The sequence below is a fragment of the Triplophysa dalaica genome, chromosome 3 (genome assembly GCF_015846415.1).
Source record: "Triplophysa dalaica isolate WHDGS20190420 chromosome 3, ASM1584641v1, whole genome shotgun sequence".
NCBI lineage: Eukaryota > Metazoa > Chordata > Actinopteri > Cypriniformes > Nemacheilidae > Triplophysa > Triplophysa dalaica.
The window spans coordinates 19,375,829-19,395,748 of NC_079544.1; the positions used below are offsets into that span (position 1 = coordinate 19,375,829).

Sequence of the window (19,920 nt, forward strand, 5' to 3'; positions counted from 1 at the left end):
TTTCATACATCACATATCTATATTCATTATCATGTCTGATCAGGTTACTCTTTTTAGATGTTCTTGAGTTTCTTACATAAAAACATTATGTTTTTTTGTTAAAAATATTTGTTCATTAAATATGAAATGCACTTACAAATTTTATGATGGTCCACGACACCTTACTTCTTCTGACAGTTTAGTGATATGACCTCACCCACTGACAAGGCCAAGGGTGCACTGCAACAGCAGAAACAACATAAAACAGTAACACTTGTTGATTACAATTTTATATTTAATATTACATGCCAGCATATTTACCCAGTATGAATACCTCACAATGTCGCAGGAAATTTCCCCTTTTGCTTTCTATGGCAGACATTTTTGGTGTGACTTTGTTAAGTAGCTTTGTGTGTAAACGTGACCGTTTAGACAACATATTCTGCTGTATGAATGCAATATATAACAGAGTGACAACAAAACAATCACGGACCTCGATGTCGAGTGGTGAATGGTAAGTGTTTTAAAAAATCTGTTAACGTGTCATCCAACGTCATTTAAAAGTTAATTGGCAACAGGTGAACACAATTACAATGGCTAATCACATTCGTTTTTAATTCTTATTCTTAATGTTTCATGCAAGTTGCATTAAAAAGAACTAGGTTTCAGAATTGTGTTGTTGTTGTTTTAGAAGGTTGCTTGCCTTTCACAGTCATTTAAGAAAACTCATATGCATGGACAACGGATTTCATCTTATGAGGTTTGTTACCTTTAACCACATGGATGATGATGTATTCGTGCAAATTTTGTGATTGCTCTCTGAAGACAGTTAAGGGATATGTTAATCATCAGATCTTACACAGACATGAAGCAAATGCTCAATTTCCATGTTGCTTCCCAGAATGCAAAGTTAAATTCTCAAAATACAATGCTCTCAAAGCTCATGTTTATCGCCATCACAAAATACCACATACTCATTTTGATGATTCGACGGGCACGTTTGTTTGCAACAATACAGACTGTCAACAACTATTTACAGACATGAACAATGTCCTTTCTCATCTCAGGTCACATTTAACCAAGGGAGAGGTGGTGTGTTGTCCTTTTGAAAAATGTGACAAAAAATTCAGTTTAAGATCAAGTTTCACTGCCCATGTTTCACGAAACCACAGGACTTGTACATTTGCACAGTTACAGATTATGGATACCTTATCTAAGCAACCTTCTTCAGCATTTTTTGTTGTTACTGAGGATGAGGTTGATGAAAGTGAATTCACAGACTCACTGACGAAATGTAACGCAAAGTCATTGTACATGAAAAATCTCTGCCTGTTTTATATGCAGCTACAAGCCAAATACCTGGTGCCATCATCAACCATTCAGATGATTGTGGATGAATTCAGTGGATTAAATTATATCTGTCATCAGTACACACAGAAGATGTTCAGGGAAATACTCAAGTCAAAAACGGCCCTCTCACAATGTGATATTGAATGAGACTTTGCAAGGTCAAGATTTACATTCATCTTGTAATTCATTACTTTCCACAGAATACCAAAGAAGACAGTATTATTAGAAAATTTTTTCGTACGTGCATCCACAAAATATGTATCTTGGTCGTGATGAGAACCGAAACCAACGTTATGCACAGTATATTCCATTGAAGAACACTTTATAAACCATGTTAATAGACCCAGTGGTGTGGGAGCAGTGTGCCAAACATCAGCATGTACACTCTGGTGTGTTCTCTGACATCTGTGATGGCTCTGTATTCAAATCCATTGACTTGTTTAAGCAGCCTGAGATTACAATCCAATTTATTTTGTACCAGGATGCCTTTGAGATTGTGAATCCCCTTGGGTCAGCTAAAAAAAGACACAAAATGATTGGAGTGTATTTTACACTTGGCAACTTTGAGCCATTTTACAGATCATGCATTGATAACATTCAGTTATCACTTTTGTGTCATGAGAGAGACTTTAACTATTTTGGTCAAACCAAGATTTTTGCTAAATTGTTGGCAGATGTCAAAGAACTTGAAGAGCATGGATTTGTAACATCTTCAGGTGACATAGTACGTGCAACTATAGTGGCTATCATCGGTGATAATTTGGGGTCCCACTGCATCGGTGGTTACTCACAGAACTTCAGTACTGCCAAGCATTGCTGTAGGTATTGCTTGGTATCTCGCAGTGAACTTCAGAATGTGTGTGTAGACTTTCCCAATCGCACAGTTGAGTCCTATAAGGCGGCAGTGGAAACTCTAAGGACGACCGAAGAAAATGTTGTAAATGGCTTGAAGTTTGACTCCATGTTCAACTCTCTCAAATATTTTCATGTTGCTCAGCCTGGGCTTCCCCCATGCATTGGCCACGACTTGTTTGAAGGCGTTGTAGCTATTGATCTTGCCATTTTCTTGGAATACTTTGTAAAAAGGAAGTGGTTTTCATATACACGGCTGAACAGGAGACTTGCACAATTCAAATATCTGGATTCTGATGCTGGTTCTGTCCCCTCTCAGATATGTGAAAAAGGCAGAAAGTTAGGTGGTCAAGCAGCTGAGAACTGGTGTCTCCTCAGATTTCTTCCTGTCATAATTGGAGACAGAGTAGAGTCACAAGACCCTGTATGGCAACTGACTGTTAAATTGAAAGAACTGGTTGAGCTAGTGTGTGCTCCCAAGATTTCCACTGCACAGATTGCATATCTCAATGTCTTAATACCAGAATATCTGGAAACAAGAAAGGAGCTGTTTCCTGGTGAAAATTTGAAACCAAAACATCATTACATGCTTCACTATACGTCACTCATTTTAAGTCTTGGACCTTTAATTCGTTTATGGTCATTGAGATTTGAAAGCAAACATTCCTACTTCAAAAGAAGTGTGAGAAGAACACAGAACTTCAAAAATGTATGCAAGACATTGTCACACAACCATCAACTTCTTCAAGCATATCTTCACTCACAGTCATTTTTTTCACCAAAGCTTGAAAGTGTTGACTTGGCCACATTCTCTCCTCATTTGTACAGTGATGCTGTGTGCAAAGCTGTTGAGACAAGCTTGCTTAATGAACCAGACTTTGTTTCAACACAGGTAGAATACAAGGGTACCCTGTACAGGAAAGGAAACTTAATTTGCCTTAAATGTGAAGAGGAGTTTTCTATTTTACAGTTTGGACAGATTGAGCTGATTTTTGTGAAAGATGATGAGATGACTTTCCTTGTGACTCCCCGCCCCTCAGTGTATTTGCATGATTATGGACTTCATGAGATTTTGCCTGCGACAAAGGAATTAATTTGTGTAAATGCTGAGGAATGTCTGGATTATTATCCCTTAAATGAATACAGTTTTATGGGACTGAAGGTCATTACTCTGAAGCACAGCGTTGTTCATCTGTAAAAAGGATAAACTGTCCTGTCCCAACAGAAATGGATGCATTGTTGACTTTTATTGAGAATGTGTTCCCAAACCCTATAACTTCAAAGCTAGCCATAGAGGGTTTGAACAGCCTAGGTGTGGAGACCATAGATGACCTACAGTTTTTGAAAGATGATGATCTAGGTGGCTTTCTGAGACCGATTGAAGCAAGAAAACTAATAGCCCAAATCCCAAGTAAGTTTTCAAATTAATGGTTGTTTTTACATATACACTAGTCAACATTTGAAGCGGATCAAGAAGTTCATTAAGTTCACAAGAACAGGTATTGGTTTTAAGACAATTATTATGAAAGGTTTGATCCACTTTAAATGTTGACTTGTGTACATGCATACATTAGATGAACTGGAAAAACAACACCCCGGTCTCTTTCATTCTGTACTTTGTTAGCTGTACTCTTTACTTGTATTACAGTATGTCAATGTGTTTCTTGTTTCTGCAGTATGGTTTTTAATGCAGTTTTTTGTTTATGCCATGTAGATATTGCTTCCACTCTGCAAAACACTGCCAATGATTTGTCTGCTGAATACACTTCCGATGCATCAGGTTCACCTGCTCCTGGATGCTCAATTTCACCATCCACCTCTTCAAGTGGAAGACGTGAGTAAAACGCTGATACAACATTAAACAATCCACAAACATTTTGAAAGCAAAACATGTAATTTGTCAATTCTTGTTATTCATATACAGAGAATTTGCAATGTGAGCATGCCCAGCCTTTAGCACGCCTGGCAAACAAATTGTGCCACACGTGCAGTTTACAGAGCCGTATATGTATATGTACAAACCCGATTCCAAAAAAGTTGGGACACTGTAGAAATTGTGAGTAAAAAAGGAATGGACTAATTTACAAATCTCATAAACTTATATTTTATTCGCAATAGAATATAGATAACATATCAAATGTTGAAAGTGAGACATTTTGAAATGTCATGCCAAATATTGGCATGTTTTTGGATTTCATGAAAGCTACACATTCCACAAAAGTTGGGACAGGTAGCAATAAGAGGCCGGAAAAGTTAAATGTACATATGTACAAAGTTAAATGTACATTATTTTCCGGCCACTTATTGCTACCTGTCCCAACTTTTTTGAAATCGGGTTTTATATGTATATGTGTATATGTATACAAATCTGCAGATTTATTGTACACTAGTCAACATTTGAAGAGTTTTGGGTATTGGTTTTAAGACAACTATTATGAAATGTTTTGATGATCTTAAAATTTTGACTAGTGTAGTTTGATGGTACAAATCAAACTGTGATGGCACGGGGCCTCAAAACATTGATTTTGGAAATTACAAACATTGTGATCCATACATGTGCCACTGTGGTGATTACCTGGTGCATGAATGGCCAAACCGTCTCCAGTTGAGTCAGCAGCTTATGCCAGCGGAGTGTGAAGACTGTTGTGCATTGTTCAGAGCAACTACAGGGCCACAGTGCAGCAAATCACCAGCAACACGTTAAATGTGCCCATTTTATGCTAGTGATTTGCTGCACTGGGGTCCTGCGGTCCCTGTGAAAAATGCACAACAATCTCCCCTAACAAGTCAAGGACAAAAAACAAGTCTGTGCACCACTTTAAATGCATACTCTATATAGTGGCACATGAACAACCCACAAAGCCACATGCCATCTCTGTTTGTCCGTTATTAAACTTCAATAAATCTGCAGCTTGGGAATAGGCAATTTTGCCAAAAAAATTCAGCTGCATGAAAAGTGTTCATCCTGTAACCTGTGGACATTGGTTTATCTTCTAGGTGACAGTAGCTGTGAAACTTCGTTTTATGACCATGACTGGCATTATAGTTTTGATGTTCCATGGCAAAAAATGCCAGCAAGTTTTATGGAAAAGTTGCGACATGGCGAAAGGCCAAATTGCTCTGAGAGAAGACAGTTGGTCCGCATTGTTGCTTCTGAGATCCTGGAAGTCAGCAAATGTCCAGCAAAAAAATGTGTATCAGGAATAGCCCGACAAATGGTGATTGCATACCCAAAGTCTTCAGAGATGAGATTAATTCCCAGGTTGTAGGAAGTGGATATGATTCTCTCCTCAAACAACTGGTGTGTAGAATTGACAATTTTAAAAGAGCAAAAGCTATTAGTACACCACTTTGTGGTACTCTAGAGGTATCAACACAGAAACGAAAATTGTTATATGGTTGTATTAGTTCTGATCCACAACTGCTAGTTGGAGAAACATCCGAATTGCAGCAGGAAAAGAAAGAGAAGTTGCTAGTAATGTTTCAAAATAATGAAAGTGATGTAAAGACAATCTATGGCTTAATGACTTCTACTTACACCTCTCAAAGAAACAACATCCAATCTGGAAAGGAAACCAAAGATTTACTTGATGAGTGGCCATATCTTTTTCAGCCAGCAGGAATGAAAGCACACTTTAAAGAGCTCACTGGCATTGACATAAACAACAGCTTTGAAGAGTCTGCTTCCAGTAAGTTCAGAAGAATATTGGAGTACTTTCAATTTCAGTGCACAGAAAGAGCAAGCAGAGCAGGGAGAATCCTCACAAAGTATAGAGCTGGAGGGGATCATGTTTGTGGGGCAGTGATGTTGCTGCTAACCCATTTCAAAAATGACCAAGACCACTTTCTTGTGATGGTAGACACGTCTGTTACAAGTGATATATGCTCAGAACAGCTTCCAGCAACACCATGTATAGTAGTGTGTGGTGGGTATTATTTACTATGATCTTGCAACACAATAATTCCTGGTTTCGGGTGACCAGAACTCACATTCTGTTAAATATTATGTCTAACTAATTTTGTGTTTGTTCAAAGGAGAGAACCCACTGACAGCCAGTGTGTACATGGTAGCAGTAGACCAGATGATTGTAAATGACCATCTCTTGAGTTTTACAGAAGCTCTGTATCTGATGTTCTCTCTTTACTATATATTGAACATCAGTTACCCTGTAGAACTGGGAGCCACACTAGAATTCTTGCAAAGGTAATTCATAGACTGCATTCCTTTAGTTAAGAAGCATACAACAATTATTTAAGGATATTGTTTGTGTTGTGTTTTAAAGGTGCATCTTTAGGATAAATCCTCATAAAGGTACCAAGGTGGAAAAGAGAGAGAAAAAGAGAGCGTACTCTGTCAACCCCAGAGTATTGAGTCTGACGTCAAAAATTTCTGCATTTGACTGGGGAGAGTAACAGGTATAGAAGCTCTGTTGTCTGTTGTGCACCAAAGGACAATAATTTTTATAATTAACTCCAATAAATGTGATGTAATTGTCTGTGGCCAAAACTGAGAGTATTTGGTTAAGGCTTCTTGCTGTTTCTGCTCTTATTTTGGTTTGGGTTTTAATTTTAACTGTTTGTGTCCCCACAGATGTGGTCTTTCAGAAGATTGATATTTCGCTGAAGAACAGGACAGACCGACTTTTTGTAAATCAGTGCAGCGCTTTGTTCATTTTTATTACCTTGTGATGTGATAAACTTCAAAACTATCAGACTCCAGGCCCAGTGTTTTTGTTTATTTTAAATTGAACACATTTGTGTTCTGAAACATGCTTTATCCATTTTCCCCATTTGACATGTTCAGAATGATAAGAATCCAGGTCGACTTTTTTTTTTTTTTTTTTTAATTGAACAAATTTGTGTTCTAAAACATGACTTTTGCTGGGAAGTGTTTTTCCATTGTTTGATCTTGAAGGTTTGCTATATAATAAAAGCTGAAGTTGTTTACAGCAATACTCTGGCTACCATAATTTATTTTACATATAACATTTTACAAAAGTTTGTATTGTAGTATTTCTTAATTTTTTTTTATCATTGCTTCTGTCACAGTGTACAAAGATGTCCCTGTACATTTGGTTTAAATGGGGGTGCACGCTGAAGAAGTTTGATAACCACTGGCTTATAGATTTGGCTTTTTTGTGATTAAAAAAAGCCATTTATTTGCAATGAAAATTTAGGAAATGTTTGAAAAGTGGTAATAAGGTGCTTTATTAAGAGAAGAGTGTTTATTAAAAATAAAGTATTTATTGGGTAGGCTTAGGGGTCCGTGTAGAAGGGCTTTTATTCTCACAACAATGTAGCATCCATTTAAATTTTCTAATAAATTTAATCATTTTCACATTATTATTATTGGATCCTGTTAATCTACAAAAATGCTAAGGTGCAACTATCTGCCAATATAGATAGCATCTAATTAGTATTTACACTTACTGCAAATTTGATAATTATAGTTATTAAATGAAAATTATTTACACCTAATGTAAATAGCATCATGTCAAAATGCTGATATTGTCACTTAGTGAAAATAAAATATATCTGTATTTTTCTTAGTGTAAATAGCATCTACAGATGGTTATTTCAGATTTTGATATGGAAATCATGACTATTAGCTTACCTTAACAATAAATGGTTTTCCAGAAGTGGTGTAACAAGTGGGTTGGACAGGAGTGTGTGTTTGGATGAGGATACCAATAAGGGAAACGCATGCTCGAAATATGACCTACAAAAAAAAACTACAAAAATATGATTTTATAAACAACACAGTCCAGCGCCGGATCGCCTCTTTAAAAAGCGAACGGTAGGGCTATGTATGACATGTATAAAATCAAAAGTAGGCTAAACACTGACTAAAAATCAAGGAAACAACATAGTACATTGTGTCGGATCATCAATGAAGTTTATAAAAGATGCGCAACTTAATTGAATGTCTTCAGTGGCAAAGCCACTAGTGTGGAAGCCTCGTTTATTTGATTCTTGTCAAGTCCTTGGTTCGAATCTGTATTTTATACATTTTGGTATCACAAATCACTTCGAAAAGGCATTTATTTTCAACAAAAATGAAGTAGAAATAAAGTGTCTAATGAGTGTTTAATAAAACACTTTATACTGTATCCTGTTAATGTATACAATTACCGAGATGCGAACAGAATCTGCCAAAATATAGAATATAGCATCTAATTACTATTTACACTTATTGCAAACGATCGCGACATTTACATGATGTAAATAAAATATATATTTGTTTTTAGTGTAAATCACAACTGTTGCTTTTTGCACTTAGTGCATAGTCACTGCCTAATTCAACTGGAAAAATTTTAGCTATATTTGGTGTTAATGTATGCAGTTTTAGTGGAATTTCACTGTTCTGATGAAAATGTGATATGACTGTGAAATTCTATTGGTTTTCTCTGTAAAACTAAACATTTTTCAACTCTGACCAAAAAATATACAAGAATGTTTTTTTAAGGACAAGTCAGGATAACAATAGACAACAATTACTGTTATTTAAAGAAAAATGTCATTTTTTTGCATTAACAAATTTAAATAGTTAAAAAACAGGGAAAATGTACATAAGATGTGAAAGTTAGCATTTTTATGGAATTTCACAGTTCTGATCAAAATGTCATAATACTGTTAAATTCTACCGTTTTTTTCTGTAAGAATACATTTATTTTTTACAGTGCTGAAATGAAGGAAACTCTTGGTTTTCCGTTTCAGTATGCATGGTACTTCATTCAAACCCGAGAAAGCAGGGTAATTCAAGCCGTTTCTAAAGGAGAGGTTACTTATACACAGAGTCCGTAACACAGGGCCTCATTTATCAACAGTACGTAGAATAGGTTCTATATTTTGTCATACGAATGAAATTTAGAATGTCTGTAAGTACAATCAAATTTCAAACATAAGTACACGGTTCTTACACACTCCATTGAGTAATCATTGTTGATAATCCCACATGTTCTTAAAAGCCATGGTCATTCATGGTCATTTGCATTCAGAAACGCCCCCAATGAATCATTTATGGTGATGAAAAATTCCTTTATATATCACGTGAATGTACTCTGTGCTCTGATCCCAGCGGTCTTTGAAAACACATGCAATGCATGATTTGCTCAATTTGTTTTTTTTTGTTAATTTCATAGTTATTTATAGGAGATTTATTTTGCATGAATTAAAACGTTCAGAACAGAAACCGAATTTGCAGTTCTTTTATTTGTTGAAATTACAATGTTATTACGATTTGGTAAACCGTAATGGAAAAGCAAGAAGTCGTTAAAGAAATAATTAAATATTTGTTGTAATATTGATAAATATGCAAACCTCTTTTTGTTTCATTTTCAGTTTGTTTGAATCCTTTTTTCTTTTATATAGTTTTTCATATATTGTTCTGTTAAGTGTGTTTTACATTATGCTTTCAATAAAAGGTTTGCCAATACAACCAGCAAAATCATTTCAAATTATTTCCCATCTGTCTTTTGTAGCTTCCCACACCAATTAGACAAATGTCTAGCTTGAACTATGAATTTACTAGTTGAGTATTTGCATATAAAGGGTACACAAGGTGACACTTGCTTTTTGTAATATCACTGTTCTACCACTAGGTTTTCTGCGTAAGCATGCTCAGAGGTATGTGTGTAATTACGCACATTTCTACATATAGGTACAAATTTGTAAATCCCACACTTTGGGTGAAACTGTTCTTATGCACTCACTACGCATACATCTGAGTGTACCTACTGTTGATAAATGAGGCCCCTGGTCAGGCGGAGGTTTTCTTTGGAAAACCTACAGTTTCTTTTGAGAAACACCATGCACTGTGCTGTGTTTTACCTTTTCTGTTCTTGCTCTTTGCCCCTGTAAAGCTGCTTTGGAACAATGTACATTGTGAAAAGCGCTATATAAATAAACTTAAATTGAATTGAATTGAATCTCCTCCCCCTTTTTGGTGTACCTCATTGATTGATTCATTAATAAAGTCATCATGGCATACATTTTAATTAACACAGAGACAATCTCAGTTTCTAAAATGTCAGTAAATAATATGTCATATGCGCTTTTATACAGGATCCTGTATTTGAAGAGGCTGCATTACTTCAAACGGGATGTCGTTTCCCTGTGCATTTTTATTAAAACTGTACAACTTTTCTCTACGGTGAATTAGATATATCAAAATATATCTCATCCATTCTTACATCAATAAGATCAGAACATACTAACATACTGATCCTGAACATACTAACATCTTTAACAGGCCTAATAAAAATATTGTAAATAGGGCCTGGACCCATTTTACAAATCGTATAAAAGACACTTAGGGTGAATTGCCCTAAAGTGGGACACTGCCTAATGTGGGACAATTAAGGTGTAATGTTTGTAGCTCCCCCCTAAATAAATGAATGAAAGTGAAACTATTGGTTAGTCAAAGCTGTGGTGTCTTGTGTTCAAAATCACATGAGCTCTAAGATGTCCAGTCATATTTGAGGGCGGAGCAATCACCAAACAAAAAGCACATGGTGTGAAGACATATAGTTTTGACAAACTTGATATTAAGAAGTAAAAATTCATTTTAAACAAAGCAGTCCTGCTACTTTTTTGTCTTATGCTTATGAAATGTTTGTCCATCAAAATGTAGTATAACTTTATATGTATAAACCTTATTTTTTTTTTTTATTGAATTTCCTAGTGTTCCACTTAAGGACTCGTGGTTTCAAAAAGTGGGACAGTATGATTATCCTAATGTGGGACAGAACTTCAGTCAGTCAAAAATTTGTGGTGGAGCATGGTTTGTGGGTTAATATATTTTATATATTTTTTGCATTCTGTCATTATTTACTCACTGTCTTGTCATTTCAAACCTGTACAACTTTCTTTCTTCTGCAGAACACAAAAGCAGATATTTTGAAGAATGTTGTCAGCAACCCTATGCATGCTATGCATGTTGTTGTTGTAGCCTGTGTTTGTTAAGTGAAGTGAAAAAGTAAGAGATCAGTAAAGAAATTTTGAATGTGCATTTTCTGTGCAACTTATTTATATCATAACAACATAGGCCTATCATAATAGTTGCTTAATGTCTTTATAATAAATGCATCATATTGTATTATTTTTAGGATGTTCAAGTTTCCATTTTCAACCATCCATAGCAAAGAGCATTTTACTGTTGAATCAAGGAGAGATTGTCCTTTTCAGTGTCCCACATTAGGAAAACCACTGTACCACATTAGAAAACTACTCATTTTCTCAGATGATTTGCACAAGGAGCACAAATATGTCTATAATATATTTCATGAACGTGTTATCTGCATTTTCTTTCTTTTTTTATATTTTTTATTTTATTTTGTATTGTAAAATGGTATTGGTTGTGCATGTTATGTTTAAGCTAGACATTTCAATATTTCACAAAATGTCCCACTTCAGGGCAATTCACCTTATTGTTTCTAAGAAATAGAGATTTTATACACATACGCTTATAATTTAGATAGAAACACATTTTTAATTCAATAAATAACTTTTTAAACATTTTTAAATTAAATTCATCAGTTAAGTCCAACGAATAACATTTATTCACATTGCGACAAATCTTCAGTCAAAGCCGGAGCCTAATCACAAGAAAATAACAAAATATATCTACATCTTCTTCAAGAAATATATTATCCACATTGAGCAATGTTGTAACCTACAATATTTTTTTTATTCAGCTCTCTTTGAGCAAATGATAACATTTTAATATGCTTAAACTTAATTATTTCCAGTGCTTTCGACCAGCTAGAAAAGCCATCTTTTACAAACGCTGCATAGGATTCTAGCTAGTGTGTGGTAGATGGGAATGGGGCACGCATTTCTTTGGCTTTACAGCAAAGAGTTCATAAAATACATTGTTTTTGGAAGCATTGTATGCTATCCAGGGATATGTTTATTTCCATTTTTTTATATGTTCGAGACTTCTGCTTCCCCCTTTTGCCTTTAATTCTGGTGCCGCTGTCATTACTTGATGATGTCAACATCAACGGCTGTTCACTTGAAGAAATAGCAACAATGCTACTTCTTAGTGAAGAGATGCTAGGGTCAACTGAGGTTTTCATATTAACCTGTCCATTTGTACACGGGATATAGAGACGAGATGACATTATCGCAACCATAATGAACGATTACCCAAAACCACTGCTGTTTGCAAGGTCAACCAATCAGCGCGGCACCCGAATTTTAAAAGCATTTTTGATTGGTTAAAATTGATTGAGAAACATATGCCATTTTCCCGTGTGTGCTCGGCAATTTCCGTGGGTGCTCGAGCCCCGGAGCACCCACAGGATCGGCGCCCATGCTGTAAAGTGTTTACAAGCCCATACATGACCCGAATGTTTTCTGCTGTGCCAAAGATTCTCACTCTACAGTCTACCACACATATAAAAGCTGAAAACACAGATGTTGACTTCCTGTTTTGGTTCGCCTCTACGACAAACTCAAGGAGTACGACAAACTCACATTTTAGTCAAATTCGGATGTGAAGACTTAAGCAGATAAAGACCTTCAAAAGTTAAATGCGGGTTACATGGTTTTATATCTTTGTTATTAAAGTTTCTATACTCGAGTCGCCTTGCCTTGCACTTTGAAAAGTTATCGGACTGATGTTTTTTGGGTCATTTTCCGGACTACATGCTATGCTGAGCATGGTTATAGTTTCGTAGGTGCTTGCATCACGAAATATGAAATATGTGATTTAACATTTAATTTTACGTGGATAATTTCAGACAATTTCGCCAAAGAAACAGTTTTGTTGTGAGACATGGATTATGAAGAAATTCGTAAGTAATATACCTTTATGATAAATTACTTTAAAAAAAGTTAGGTAATAGCACTGTGAATGTCAGTGACTGTAATAATAACTTACAAGTTTGCTCTGTAACATGAGGTTGAGAAAATATATTTTTAGATAAACAATCCCATCAGTTAAACACTGTTTGTGTAATTGTAATAAACCTTCAAATCGTAAGCAAATTTTTCTGTGGTTTTCACTGCTGTATAGACTCATTCACAAAAATACAATGTTTAGAGCTTAATAGCATTTAAAGGAAATGATTTACAGACACAAAACTAAATATACAGTGCTCATTATATTATGTAGTAAATGACCATGATTATTGCCATCTTTGTTATGATTCACCAGGTGCTCAGTTTGTGGATGCTCACTGGGCGACACTCGTTCAGAGGGTGGGCATTGCGGTGATGCCAATAGCAGATGAGCTTTGGTCAAATAAAATGCTGGGAAGCGAGTCATACAGCAAGATCATAGCAGCTGCTACCAACCAGGAGAAAATGAGAGTGTTGGGTGACGTCTTGCACTCCGGAGGAAACGTTGTTAAATCTGCTTTTTATTCTGGACTGGAAAAGCATGCAGCGTGTCTGCTTAGAGATCTGAGTAAGAGCACAAATTATTAACAAATTAACAAATTTCAACCATGTAGTGTACTATATATTCAATACATCTGTTAATAAAAGACATAGTCCATTTAAAAGTGTTAGTTCACATGAACGACAAGAGGGTGAAAAATTAATGAAAGATTTTTTTATTTTTAGGTGAACTATTAATTGAATGTATGAACGTAGGATTACAACATTATGTTAAATGTACAAATACGTTAAAACCTTTACAGGCAGCAACATACCAACTGCTGAATGTCTTGTAGAAAGTTTAGGTGAGTATTTATCAATTTTTTTATATATTATTTATCTCTGACGCTTAGACATATCTGTTAAAGAACACTCCTCACTAAATTATTGTATATCCATATTTTTTTCACTAATGAGCTTCATGTCTTTTTGCATAGATGAATATAGGAAGTGGATCCAAAGGGAAAATAAGTTTGTGAAAGAGTATAACTCACGGGCTGGTGAAGATGTGCTGCTGTCTGAGCGCTACATACAGCCTCTGATCGTAATGAGACACAGAGAGAAGAATGAGAGAACACAAGAGTTGTGCTTTAAGGGAGAGGGTTTCCAACAGTTCATAAGCTCAGAGAATCATACTGAGAAAGCAAACAATGTCCTGGATGCTCTTTTCAGTGCAGATAGTAAGGGAATCTGTCCTGCTGCTGTCATTCTTCAGGGAAACTCTGGGAAAGGCAAATCCTTCACAGCACAAAAGATCATGTTGGATTGGTCATCTGGATGTCTCAGCAGAGAAAACTTTGATTGTGTTTTTCACTTGAAATGCAAAGAACTGAACCAGATATCTGAAGAGCAGAGTTTGGTGGAGATCTTGAGCATCAACTCAAATTTGACACCAGATCAGATCCTGCAGATCTTGCAGAGGTCACCAAAGAGAGTGCTGGTCCTCATCGATGGATTTGATGAACTCAAATTTTCATTTGGCGACGCACCAATTAAGTTAACAGCATCTGTATATCTGCATAAAAAAGCTCCAATTGAGGCTTCTCTGACGGCCCTGTTGCGGGGTTGCCTTTTGCCCGAATCTTTCCTGCTGGTCACGTCCAGATCTACAGCCACAGACACTTTGAGCGCTCTGCTTAAGAAACCTCAGCGTTTTACTGAGATCATAGGCTTTTCTAAGAGGGAGGTTGAGGGGTATTTCCAGAAGTTCTTTCAGGATGAGGAACTCTTCAGGAATGCTTATGAGTCTGTAAAGGCAAATGAAACTCTGTTCACTGCCTGTTCCAGTCCTGTTATCTGCTTGATCATCTCCACAGTTATAAACAAAGACTCTGTGATTGTGCAGATGTAACAAGCGGTCTGGAAACAACCACATCCATTTATGTTGACTTTGTGTTTATTCTGCTCAAGCATCACTGTCAGGGTTTGAGACTGAGTGAATCTGTCCCGACCCTACTGAAGAGTCTGGGTCAGCTGGCGGAGAGAGGGATGATGGAACGACATTGTTTGTTTGATGAGAAAAGTGTGACGAAAACGGTTTCAGACACTGCTGGAAGTCTTTTCTTGGTCAAATTCCTCTTTAAGAAAAGAACCCGGCAAGAGACGATGTACAGCTTCATGCATCTCAGCTTTCAGCAGTTTTTTACTGCTCTGTACTACGTGCTGGATGAAAAAGAGTTTTGTGGTAAACTAAAAAGGTGGTTCCAATCTGAATGGCATGGATATAATTTTTTACCTGTGGTTCAGTTTCTCTGTGGTCTCTGTAATAAAGAAGTGAGTGACTCCCTTAAGGAAATGCACAATATATGTGTCCCACCTTCTGTAAGAGCACAGTTGAAGAAATGGATCCTTCACAATAGCCCAACACGATTTTCTTTATGGCACTTGATTCTTCCAAGCCTCTATGAGCTTCATGAGAAGGACTTTGTGCAGAAAGCCATTGAAGTCTGGCCTGAGATGGACATGACATCGTTTCCTCTGAACAGGACTGACTGCTGGGCATTGATGTATTGCCTGGAGTGTTGTCCTCACTTCAAAACGCTAAAGTTATGTTTTGCACCAGATGAGTTAAAGATGCTTCAGGCCGTGCTGCACAAGGCACCAAAACTAGAGTGAGTGTGACATTTTTAATTTTAAAAACATTTTTAGAGTTCTGATTTTAAATGGACCGATTTTGTTTTCAAAGGCTGAATATCCAAAATCTTGCAGACACGGATGTTTCTGATTTGATCTCAGCTCTTGGAGAAGGAAAGTTACTAACAGAGTTGCGGTAAATACTTTTATGATCAGCACAGAGCATTTAAAATATCCAATATATTTGATGATGTGTTTATTACGAATATACTCTACATCTGTGTGATTTTACAGACTGATGGGCGAAGGTTTGTCAGATCAAAGTTTGATGCAGATTCTTAATGGTCTTGGTAAACAGAAGACTGTGGGTGGAGTTCAGATTGCAGTGAAGAACATCACAGCTGACACTGTCCTCATCCTGACAGACTTCATACAGAACACAGAGAAATGGGAGGCGATCAGGTAGAAGTAACTTCAGATGTGTATGCTTTTATTTTTGGTTGTTAATATATTGACTTTTGAATCTTGATTGGTAGTTTATGCACAAGTGTGCTTTGCAGTAATGCTGAGAGTTTCTGCTCATCTCTTCATCTCCTGAACACAGATGGAAATCTTGTGTAAGGATTTCTCATCAATTCCTATTTGATCTGAGTAATGTTATTTATTATAGAAATTACTACTAAATACTCACACAATTGACCTATCGGTAGAGAACAGTTATTTCGTTTTGTATGCAAGCATGGGATCGCTAAATTTATTATTAGCTAGTTTCGCTGAAGTTTTTAACGTTGATGATATTGACGTTCTGCCGATGAAATCTGTAACCTAACAAGATAGTTCACCCAAAAATACAATTTCTCTCATGAATTATTCATGAGCACAAAGAAAGAATTTGAGCAATTTTCAGTTCTGGGACATCATCCACTACCATAGTAGAAAAAAATTGGATGGTATATTTCTTTGTTCAGTTGAGCAAGAAAGTAGATATTTTGAAGAATTTAGAAAAACATATAGTGGGCACCTTTGACTACCCTTTATTTTTTTTTACTATGGTAGTCATTAATCTAACGGAAATGAAAATTGCGAACATATGAACATATGATATTTATTAAATCAGGGATGCGCCAATTTGTACATTTTGGCCAATGACAATAACCGATATGTCTTGAGCATTGGAATCCGAGAAATGATATATCGGCCGATAGAGGACCTAAATATTAATACAACATTTTCTGAAAGTGAAAATTATCTCCCCCCCGGAAAATCATGTACGAAGTCTAACTTTTAAACTTTTCTGGTTTCATTTTCTTTACTAACAAGTAACAGATGTTCTCCCAGAGCAACTCAGAAAGGTCTTCTAAATAGCCAAAAGTCTAACAGGTCTCAAGACAGAAAGTATTTAGACAGCAGTCAGCTTCAAACAATACGCTTTTGTTTCAATAATTTAATCATTCATATATTTCTACACATACTACATCAACAATGTTTTGCTAATGGCAGTAAGTGAATGATCGTGACAGAAAGACAGTACTGTACAGGAGCAACGTGCAGCTGAAGTGATTCAACCAGAGGAAAGATTCATCATTAATCGGCTTTAATATATCGGCCTACATTTTTATTATCGGGCCGATACGATAACATTAAAACGATTGTTTATCGGCCGATACCGATATGGCCAATAATTTATCGGTTATACCTCTATAAAATAACTTTAAATTTTATACAGGTATGAAATTATATGGGGACGAGTAAATTATGACAGAATTATTATTTTTGGGTAAACTGTGACAACCATATTTACATTTATGCATTTGGCAGATGCTTTTATCCAAAGCGACTGACATTGCACTTTACATTAGTGTCTGACTATGTGCAATCCCCTGGGATTTAAGCCATGGCATGGCATTGCTAGTGCCATGCTCTTTCCACTGAGCCACAGGAAAGCTCTTTTCTGCTCTGTTTTGTTTGGGTTTAGGCAATTAAATAAATCAATTCCATTCCCCATCTGCGTTCGAGAGGAAGGGCTTACCGATAGGTCAATTGCTACACAAGCTCTTCTCTAACAAGTGTTACCTCTTCACTTATTCTACAGATTGCATGTGGTGATGTGGTGTTTAAAGCCGCAGAAAGCACCTTCACTGTCTGAAATCATTCTGAAATATCCATGCTCAGAAATGTCTGGTATGAATCTGAAGAACTTCTTACAGGCCTTCCATGATATAAACTGCTCAACCGAAGAGTATGTTTGCAAAACTAAACCCACTTTTCCATTACACAATGTTTGCATACATAATACATACTTTAACTTCTCTTTGCTGTCTTTCTACGCCCTCTATCTGTATATCTGTAGAAGTGCAGGTTTTGATCAACAGCTGGATTCTCTGTTGTCTCATCTCTCCTCTTTGTCTGGGTTGAGTGTGATCGTAATTTCTGCTCCCCTCCTAGCTGAGAAATGGGCGTCCAGAATCCTCTTCCTCATTCAGTCCTGCAGCAGTCTGACATCACTCAGGTAAGAATGATGTGCTCTTTACATTGTGTATGATTTTGGTATTTTGTTTCTGTGTATGTAAGTGTGCAGGAGCAATAACACTTTTACAGTCACATCCAACATTTCTTTATTAAGTGCTTTTTGATGATTAAAAGTGAATTATTGTACTTTTTAAGTAAACTGTATTTCACTGCTTGTGGTTACAGCATCACTCAATGGTCTGCTGAATGTTTTTGAGAATGTGTGTACACTTCTATCATATAGTTTTAATGCTGGCTCGTTGAAGGATAATGATGCACCGTGTCTTTTAATGGAGGAGGGAATCAGATTGTTGAAAGAGTTCCCTAAACATCCCCAGTGTTCTCTTAACATGAAAAGGTTTGTAATTTACAGGTTCAGACGTCTCTTAAGATTTTTAACATAGTTAACTCAGTATAATCTAGTACAGAAGTGGTTATGTGGGCTGTGTTTCTGTAAAGACACAGATGTGAACCCAGTAACTGCTGCCGTCATCCGACTGATCAGATCGAACAACTCGACTGCAACCAGAGTGTGATCATTGGTATCAGCAGGGAGAACTGTGCAAAAGAAATCAGGTCGAGCTGCCGTTTGATCTGGCACTTTAGAAGCTTCTCGGGCTACAACCACACACTTCATGCTTTAGGTATTTGTGCTATTCGTGGAGTGCAGTTCGATCGGTGTGTGGTTCCATCGGGAGTACTTGCAGTCCTCTGACTGTGCTGATGAATAGCACGATGGGAAAGAACAACACAACTTAATGTTTTTTCATCTCGCTTGAGTTGTTATTGAGAAGAATTACAGAATAGAACAGGAACATGTAAACTTTATATTATCGTAAAATGACTCCAGATTATGTTTCTCTGTCATTTCATTAGCACCAATCTTCTTATTTCTTGACCCAAGTAATACTGTTTCTGGCGTCATATCACATCACCCATTTGTTTTTATAATCTCACTGTAACTCTACAACCTCCAGGCTCAAAGAAACTCATATTTTAATAATAAGAAAAAAATGAATGGCTGTCTTGGCCATATGGTATTTCTTTCTGGAAACAAATGTTTTTGTGGTGTTTATATAGTTTTAATGCACACCGGGAGTGTTCAGGTTGAGATGTCCATTTTTTTTTACTTTTGATTAGTTTTTTTTATATTAAAAAGGTGTGCATTATACCAGACACCTACATGTCATCCCCTTGAAATGCTATTGAGCTTTAAATTTTGGTATATTTTCTGCATGAGTCCATGCTGTATTGAAATACATGGCAATATTTACATATGATTTGGCAGTTTACTTATGTCGATATAAAAAAATCGATCCCCTGAAGTTTTCTGTTTTTTGGGTAATGTTTTATTAATGTTTAAGGATCTTTTCCTGAACCCAAACCAATTACTGTTTGATTTATGTAACATGTAACATCTATCAGAAATCACTACGAAATCACACATTTGCTACTCTTTAGATTCTACAAAAATGTTCAAATGTACTGGATAAATAAACTTGATTTATCCGCTAGAAATAATACATGTGCATTTCTATAACTTTTGACTTGACTAGTAACTGTAAGTACAGTGACAGTAGCCTATATCTCGAAGTGTTATTTCCTTTATGATGAACACTGAACGTCTCACTGTTGTGCTCTTTAACAAGATTCGTTATGTCAGGTTTGTACATGAGGACTGTTTGTGTCTGATCTACTGATCTAGAGTTGACGAAGACAGATCTCACTGTAAAGCTGCTGAAGTAAAAGAAGATCCAGAGGTTCAGCAGTCAT

The 19,920-nt window shown here is 36.3% G+C and overlaps 1 protein-coding gene across 1 annotated transcript; it reads left to right on the top strand.

Annotated features, from left to right (window-relative positions):
- Positions 1-12,956: 12,956 nt before the first annotated feature.
- Positions 12,957-19,909, top strand: LOC130418484 (NACHT, LRR and PYD domains-containing protein 1 homolog). Its single transcript, XM_056744669.1, is given in 12 exon segments — positions 12,957-12,980; positions 13,343-13,594; positions 13,753-13,871; positions 14,004-14,882; positions 14,885-15,677; positions 15,752-15,835; positions 15,934-16,101; positions 16,176-16,256; positions 17,732-17,878; positions 17,990-18,148; positions 18,392-18,505; positions 18,607-19,909. Coding segments are annotated over 10 exon segments (2,751 nt in total). The 5' UTR covers positions 12,957-12,980; positions 13,343-13,594; positions 13,753-13,801; the 3' UTR covers positions 18,863-19,909.
- Positions 19,910-19,920: the final 11 nt, after the last annotated feature.